At 40.2% G+C, this 8,327-nt stretch overlaps 1 protein-coding gene and 1 non-coding gene across 3 annotated transcripts in view; one reads left to right on the top strand and one right to left on the bottom strand.

The window, feature by feature from the left end:
* Positions 1-8,327, top strand: part of SPRING1 (SREBF pathway regulator in golgi 1) — a 17,217-nt gene that overhangs the window by 2,402 nt on the left and 6,488 nt on the right. Inside the window, exon 2 of one of the 2 annotated variants that reach the window (XM_007455861.1) lies at positions 7,006-7,162. The exons of the other annotated variant lie outside the window; for it this stretch is intronic. Coding sequence (XP_007455923.1) covers positions 7,006-7,162 — 157 coding nt within the window. The remainder of the gene's footprint in view (positions 1-7,005; positions 7,163-8,327) is intronic. 2 annotated transcript variants of the gene reach the window in all.
* Positions 52-124, bottom strand: TRNAE-UUC (transfer RNA glutamic acid (anticodon UUC)). The gene has a single exon. It is a non-coding gene; the product is annotated as a tRNA-Glu (tRNA).

Genomic DNA, 8,327 nt, shown 5'->3' on the forward strand with positions numbered 1-8,327 from the left:
CAACAACCACTTTTTTTTTTTGGCTGCACCGCGGGGCTTGTGGGGTCTTAGTTCCCTGACCAGGGATCGAACCTGGACCCTCAGCAGTGAAAGTGCAGAGTCCTAACCACTGGACCACCAGGGAATTCCTCCTACAAATGCCTTTTAAGTACTCTGGTGTACCTTGTTCTTTTTTTATTTTTCCCCGTGTGTCTTTTTTTTTTTTTTTTTTTAAAACTTGTGATCTGTGAGTACAGTCCTAGGGGTGTGTGTATGTGTGTGTGTGGGGGGTGATCGTGAATCCCCTGAAACTTTCAGCAACAGTTTTGTTTTGCAGATTTTTCTGGATCTGATTCCCCCACTGCCTAAGAAACGCATTAGCTATAACCTCTCTATCCCTGCCCATCAAGCCCCTGGCAACCACTAGTCAACTTTCTGTCTCCATGGATTTACGTATTCTGGACATTTCATATAAATGGAAACATACACTATGTGGTCTTCTGTGTCTGTCTTCTTTCAGTTAAAAGCCAGTTTTCAAGTCTCATCCATGTTGTAGGAAGTATTAGTGCTTCATTTTTATGTCTGAATAATATGCAGTTGTAGGCATCTAACACATTTTGTTTAGCCATCATCATTTGATGGAGACTTGGCTAGTATCTGCCTTTTGGCTATTATGACTAGGGCTGCCATGGACATTGGTGTACAAGGTTTTGTTTGGAAATATGTTTTCATTTCTCTTGAGTATGGTCCTAGGAGTGGAATTGATGGGTCACTTGGTAACTCTGTGTTTAACTTTTTGAAGAACTGCCAGGCTGTTTTCCAAAGTGGCTGCACCATTTGCAGTGAACTTTTAAGAAACTATACTTGTCAAGTTTTGAAGTAGCATCAAAGAAGATTATCCATAATTATCTGGAAGAGCCACTAAAATACTCCTATTTCCAACTGCACATTTGTGTGAGGTAGATTTTCTTCATAAGCTTCAACCTGAACAATGCATTGCAATAAATTGGATGTAGAGGCAGTTGTGAGAATCCAGCTGTTTTCCATCAAGCCAGACATTAAAAACATTTGCAGAAATGTAAAGACATTTTCTCATCTCACCAAGTATATTTTTTTGTTTTGAAAAACATTTTTCCCCCCACAACACATGAAAAACTGTTGACATGTAATGGGCTCATTATTGTTATTTTTTATTATTATTTTTTTGCGGTATGCGGGCCTCTCACTGTTGTGGCCTCTCCCGTTGCGGAGCACAGGCTCCGGATGCGCAGGCTCAGCGGCCATGGCTCATGGGCCCAGCAGCTCCGCGGCACGTGGGATCTTCCCGGACCGGGGCACAAACCCGTGTCCCCTGCATCGGCAGGCAGACTCTCAACCACTGGGCCACCAGGGAAGACCTCATTATTGTTATTTTTAAATGAATAAATAACTTATTTAAAATGTTTTAAGAATTTGTTTTAATTTCCAGTATGATAAATATCAATAGCCATAACCCTCATTAACTCACATACTGAAGTCCTCAATAATTTTTAAAACTGTAAAGGATCCTTGGAGCCTATTCTGACCGATGCCCCTCCTGCGTGCGTGTGAGTTTGCTCCTCTACTCTATTCTCTGCTGCAGTTTCGGTCTTCTAGCACTCCTGAGCTGTGTGGCTTGAGGGAGTCTGCTCCATTTTGCCTAGCCTCAGGCTCCATCTGTAAGGAGCTGTGCTGTGGCACAGCTATCTGTCTATTGGACGGGAAGGCGGGGTGGGTGTGGTTAGAATTAATTGAGAAGAGGCTGTGAAAAACTCGAAAGCTTTGGAGTTTTTCATATGATCCTTAGCTCTGCTTCATTGAGACTGTGAACTCGTGGAGCAGATGTGGCCACTTTTTGCCTAGAGAATAGTTGATTCTCTACAGCTTTGAATTCCTGTTTTGATTTTCATGTTAATGCTTTGGGGGATAGTTTAAATTGTAGGGATGGGAGCATAGGAGAAATTAGTGACCTTGGTGGGGATGCCATTGGGGGTGAGGAATGGATGCTAGGTGACTTGGGCACATTGATTTAACAAATGTTTAGTGAACACCAGCTGCACCAGGCACTGTCTGCTAGATGATGGAGATACAGTGGGGGGCAAAGCAGATACAGTCTTACTCTCCCAGAGCCTATGTTCTGTAGGGGGTGAGGGGTAGAAATGGCAAATGAGCAGAATTATTTCAGATAATAATTTGTGATACAAAGAATACAAAACAAGGTACTGTGATAGAGTGGCAAGGTGGGCCTAACTCTGTGGGGCATTTGAGCTGAGATTAGAGAAATCTGTCTTGGAGTCAGAAGGGTCCTTAGAGGTCCTCTCATGTAAATAACTGTTCTCATAGTTGTTCAAGTGGTGCAGTTCCAGAAAGTGTCAGGGCTATTTGCATAACTCCTTGAAAATATATGAACATCTTTAGCTTTAACGTAATTAAGTATGTAAATTGGTTTCAAGTTAGACACTATATAAAGTGTAATAAATCATAAGAGAGAGTTGCTAATCTGTTCTTCTGCTCTGTTTTTCACCATATCACCAAGGTACATATACCTTTCAGAGTCTGTAAAGTGCTGCACAGGGTAGAGGAGGAAAGCAATTATCTTTAATCTCACCAACCAGAGGGATTTACTGATGATATTTGGGCATATTTTCTTTCTTCATATTTTTAAAATATAATTAGGGCCTACTGTTTCTTCACTTAACGTATATGCATTTTCCCCATCTTTAAAAGCTCTTTCTAGGTGTAAGTTTTTATAACTAAAAATTTCCATGATCAGGTTATATTTATTAGCTATTCCCCAAATATTAGACATTGGGATTCCCTCTGGCCTTTATCCCCTTTTTTCTTTTACTTTTGAGAATCATAAGCGATTCTTTTAATGACAGTGCCTTATGTTTAAGTGCTTTACTGTTTACATGGGACACATCTCATTTGACCCTAATGATAACCCCCGAAAAAGAGACAGGACAGTTATTAAAATACCCCCTTTTAAATCAGAGGTTAAGTAATATACATTAGTAATAAAAACATTTCTCTAGTGCCTTGTAGTTTATGAAGAAAATTCTGGAGGCTCCCCTTTTTTTAAAAAATAAACTTATTTGTTTATTTATGGCTGCATTGGGTCTTCGTTGCTGCATGCGGGCTTCCTCTAGTTGCCGTGAGCGGGGGCTGCTCTTTGTTGTGGTGCGCCGGCTTCTCAGTGCGGTGACTTCTTTTGCTGCAGAGCACGGGCTCTAGGCGCATGGACTTCAGTAGTTGTGGCACGCGGGCTCAGTAGTTGTGGCTTGTGGACTCTGTAGAGTGCAGGCTCAGTAGTTGTGGCGCATGGGCTTAGTTGCTCCACCAGCATGTGGGATCTTCCCGGACCAGGGCTCGAACCCATGTCTCCTGCATTGGCAGGTGGATTCTTAACCACTGCACCATCAGGGAAGGCCCTGGATGCTCTTTGAGAATAGAGAACCTGCCTATCTTTGTCTCTGTATCTTTAACACATTGTAAGAACTTGATACCTTTGAATGAATCTTGAATTAAAAAATACATACACACGGGGTGTGCTTAAAATTGAGACAGCCTAATAGGGTAGTTTGGGAAAGGTTTAAAGCCACGTGTCCAATGAAGGAATCCCCTCAGTGCCCCTTCACCACACCCTTGCAAGACTGGACCTTCAGGAAAAAGACCATGTGCTAATTCATTACATTTGCCATTATGTCTTACACAATCTCTTGTACGGTCTTTTCTGGTTGTACAACTCTTACCAGTTCTTTTGGAAAGGTCTTAAATATTCATGTTTGAAAACAAGTACAAGTGCTGGGAGAATTGCCTTCCTATTTACCAGGAATACAGTAATGTGAAAGAGGTCCTTCTGGGATGCCCTTGTCCATGAACTCTTCATTTTCTTTCAGAAGGAATAACAGGAAAGTTTGAGAGTGATGTCAAGAGCACTTTCAACCTTGTTGTGAGATCCAGTTTACTGTACTTTGACCAGCTTCTTAAGTCTTTACGGCTGTTAATTTATCTAGGGTAGCATTTGAAGTGCACTTTAGTTTGCACATAGCTTGATTATGCTGTTAATTGACACGGTCCCAGCAGAACTCATGAATTTACAGGTGGTTAAGCATTGTGCACCTAAGTGATTTTTCCCATATTCTCAAGACTTCTACATTTAAGTCCTTTTCTTGCCCCAACCAAGGAATACAAATGTTGTTTTTGTATTGATATAACCCATCCTGTTCCTGCTAGTGCCAGTTCTTTCCTATAAAAGAAACAAAAGAGAGGGGGCAGAATAGAAATGAAAGCCACCTTGAAGGACTGTTTTACCTTTAGTAAATTAAGGAACAAAATTCAATAGTGGAGTGGCATACTGTTATTTAAATTCTGGTAATGTTACAAATGGCATATATAACTTCTGGGAAATTATCAATATTTGGCCCTATTTAGCATTGACTCTACTAATAATAATTCCTACCACAAATTACTCAAGAGAATAAGCAAAAGGTCTACATTTTTATTGCAGTGCTATTTATGATAACAGACACCTGGGGTGGGCTTAAACGTTGATCTGTAGAGGATATTTTTACTAAATTACAGCACATCAAGGTGATGGATTATTATATAGCCTTGAAAATGTGATTATCAAGATAATGTAGGTACTTGAATGGTTTACCATCCAATTAGTGTCAAGAGGAGCTGAATGTGAAGCATACTAATTTGTAGTATAAATGCTGGGGTCAAAGGCTAGAAGTTAATATGCAGAAATAGATACAGCTTTATTCAAGTGATGGGATTGTGGGCAATTTATGTCTTTCATGTTGGCAGTCATTTTTTTTTTAATAAACTTAATTTTGAAGTAATTATGGATTTACAGAAAAGTTTCAAGGATAGTACAGAGTTCCTGTAGATTCCTCATTTAGTGTCTCCTGTTGTTAATGATCATGTTTTTAATAATTTTTTATCATTTTATTTTAAATTAAAAATGAAACTATTCTAGCGATGATGAAAAATGTTAATAATCACCTATGTCCTTTCCATGTTAATGGTCTGTAGTATCTTTGCATGCATTTATCTCAGCTCTTACAAACCCATATATATGTATTAATACAATTATCGTAATACAGTGTGTGATAATATGCACATTATTTTGTAACTTGTTTTTTTCCTTAATATACTATGGACATCCACCAGGGATCTGCAGCCCTCTGTATTAAAATCATCTGAGTGCTTTAAAAATATTGATTCCCAGGTCCCTTTTTACTCAGTCTGGAGTTGGGCTCAGGAATCAGAATTTGAAGTCCTTCCATAATCTGATGTGCAAGTCAGGTTTAAGGACTCCTGCTCTAGATAAATACACATCAGTCATACGTAATTTTTAGGTAATAGCTATGGCTATCCAGTGTTTATTCACTCATTTCTCTGTGGTTGGGGTTCCAGGTTTTTTCCACCACATAAACGGTGCTGTAGTAGACATCCTAGTGCACCCTTACATGTCTGTACTTTCCAGAGGCTAGGCCTCAACCATGTGTTTGCTGTGCCAAAGTAGATGTGGATATGCATGTTTTAAATATTAATAGCTCTTCCCACATAGCTTTCCTAGAGATATCTTAGTAACTGTATAGCTCTTTCCCATTGTCTTAAAGTATAACCTTTGCCATCAACTTTCAAGGTTAGTCCCTTTTTCTCAAACAGTGACACGTGACAGATCATTCTTAATGGCAGAAGCCACAGAGCTCTATTAAAATGGTAGAATGGTTAAACTATTATGTATAAAAATCCTCTTGGAGGGAGTCTTATCATTTGTTTTGTTTTCCAGTGATAGATAGGTTGAAGAATCCTCTGAGAAGATTCTTGCATGGCTTTTTTTGGCCCTCAGGCACCTTACTTAGTTTCTTTAAGAGTATAACAAAGGCAATTTGGAAAACCCGACTGTGCCTTGGGGGCTAGGAGAAAAGATCTAAACTCTTGCCTCTAGAGCAACTCCTCACTTTGCATGTCTCGGTAAAGGGTTGGCTGGCATGGGTGTCTTTTATAAAGAAAGGTATGTTCTAAGGGTCACATACTTAGTATTTTTTCATAGAAAAAATTTGCAAGTTGACATGCTTCTTCTTGCCCCTGAAATCAACCTCCCAATTCAGCATTCCCCTTAGTTTACCGCTAGACTCCTTACTGCAAATGAAAGTAACCTTGTGCCCTAGACCTGTCCAGGTATTGTCTGAAATGACAGTTGGAAAGTTTCTTTGAAGTTTCCTCTTCTATTTTAAAAGTGTATTCAGATTTTACATTCTATTCCACAATGTATTTGTTTTAATATAAAAAATATTTTAAATGATTTGCCATCAGAAAAAGTTCAAAACTTTTTCCCTCCGAATTTTTTGACAAGATTAATGCTTTTGTACACATGTATAACATGCACATAGTCCAGGGGCATTTATGTAAGTCTGCCAGTTTTGAAGCATAGCCCTAATTTATTACTTCTTCCTGCAGGTTTATTTTGCATTTTTTAAAAGAAATAAATTTATTTATTCTTGGCTGCGTTGGGTCTTCAGTGCTGCGCGCGGTCTTTCTCTAGTTGCGGCGAGCGGGGTCTACTCTTCGTTGCGGTGCGCGGGCTTCTCATTGCAGTGGCTTCTCTTGTTGCTGAGCACGGGCTCTAGGCGCACGGGCTTCAGTAGTTGTGGCACGCAGGCTCAGTAGTTGTGGCTCACAGGCTCTAGAGTGCAGGTTCAGTAGTTGTGGCACATGGGCTTAGTTGCTCCGCAGCATATGGGATCTTCCCGGACCAGGGCTCGAACCCATGTTCCCTGCATTGGCAGGCAGATTCTCAACCACTGTGCCACCAGGGAAGCCCTGCATTTTTTTTTCATGACTTTGGCTCAGACTTTGCTCGTACCAGGGGAGTGCAGATTCCTGTTGTGCAAGCTGTTTTATATTCTTTCCTATTACTGTAGTTTCTATGAAAAAATTGGTGAAAATGCAAGAAGTGATACTTTAACCTTCTCATTTGTGGTGTCTTTGTAGGAGGAGAGGGCAGTGAGAGATCGGAATCTCCTCCAGGTTCACGACCACGATCAGCCCATCCCATGGAAAGTGCAGTTTAACTTGGGCAACAGCAGTCGGCCCAGCAACCAGTGCCGGAACTCCATTCAAGGGAAGCACCTCATCACAGATGAACTTGGTTAGTCTGGCTCCCTTCCTCTCCTGCAGTCCCTGGGCCATTTGTAGGTTTTTAAATAGGGATTTTATATGCTGTCTTTCCCCCTCTTGCCCATTTCCAACACTTCTCACGTCTTTGTCTTTTATATCTGACTCATCATTCAAGGTTCCCCCTCAACATCAGAGAAGCTTGGTTTGATAAGAGACACTCTCCAGAGTTAGAATTACGGTTTTAGCATTTTATCATGCATCAGCCCCTTGACTACTTCCTGCCACTCTCTTCCCAGCCCCAGTACTTTCAGATCTTAACAGTCTTTTTTTTTCTCATTTTGATGGTGAACTCTACAAGATAAACAGTTTTCCTTCCTTGGTGACGTGTATCCACATAGTGTTGGCATTTAGGAAGAGAATGAATGCACTTGTTGACTGCATAATCTCAAATGAATTATAAACACTTCCAAAATGTTTTACTGTTACTATTAAAACATCATTCTGTTTCTTTTTTGTTATATTCACTAGTTTTATTTTTAGGTTCCACGTATAAGTGATATCATACAACATCAAAGTATTTGTCTTCCTCTGTCTGACTTACTGCACTAAATGTAATACCCTCCAAATCCATCCACGTTGTTGCGAATGGCAAAATTTCATTCTTTTTATAGCGGCAAGATAGGGCTAGGGGATTAAGAGGTACAAACTACTGTGTATAAAATATAAGCTACCGAGGTATATCAAACAGCACAAGGAATATAGCCAATATTTTACAATAACTATAAACGGAGTATAACTTTTAAAAATTGTGAATCACTAAGTTGTCACCTGAAACTTATGTAATATTGTAAATCAATGATACCTCAATTAAAAAAACAATCTGTCTGTTTTGGTGCCTTCTCCCAGAGTTTTAGTGTATAAGAAAGGCGATTCCTGTGCTGGCGAGGCGTTTGGATTAGACAGCCGCTAGAGCTCTAACCACTCTAAGACTGGCCCAGTCCCCCAAGGAGAGACTCCTGGTAATGCTCTGCCTGCATTAATTTAGCCCTTAGTACATGCTGGGTACTGGGCTAAAAGCTCTCTTTGAATAACATCTCATTTGATTGCTGTAGCAGTCCTGTGAGGTGTTGGTGTTTCTGTCTTCACTTTGTAGTTGAAGATACAGGCACCAAGCGGTTCAGGAACCTGCTCAAGGT

This window comes from Lipotes vexillifer, unplaced genomic scaffold, assembly GCF_000442215.2.
Source record: "Lipotes vexillifer unplaced genomic scaffold, Lipotes_vexillifer_v1.1 scaffold970, whole genome shotgun sequence".
In the NCBI taxonomy this organism is placed as follows: domain Eukaryota; kingdom Metazoa; phylum Chordata; class Mammalia; order Artiodactyla; family Lipotidae; genus Lipotes; species Lipotes vexillifer.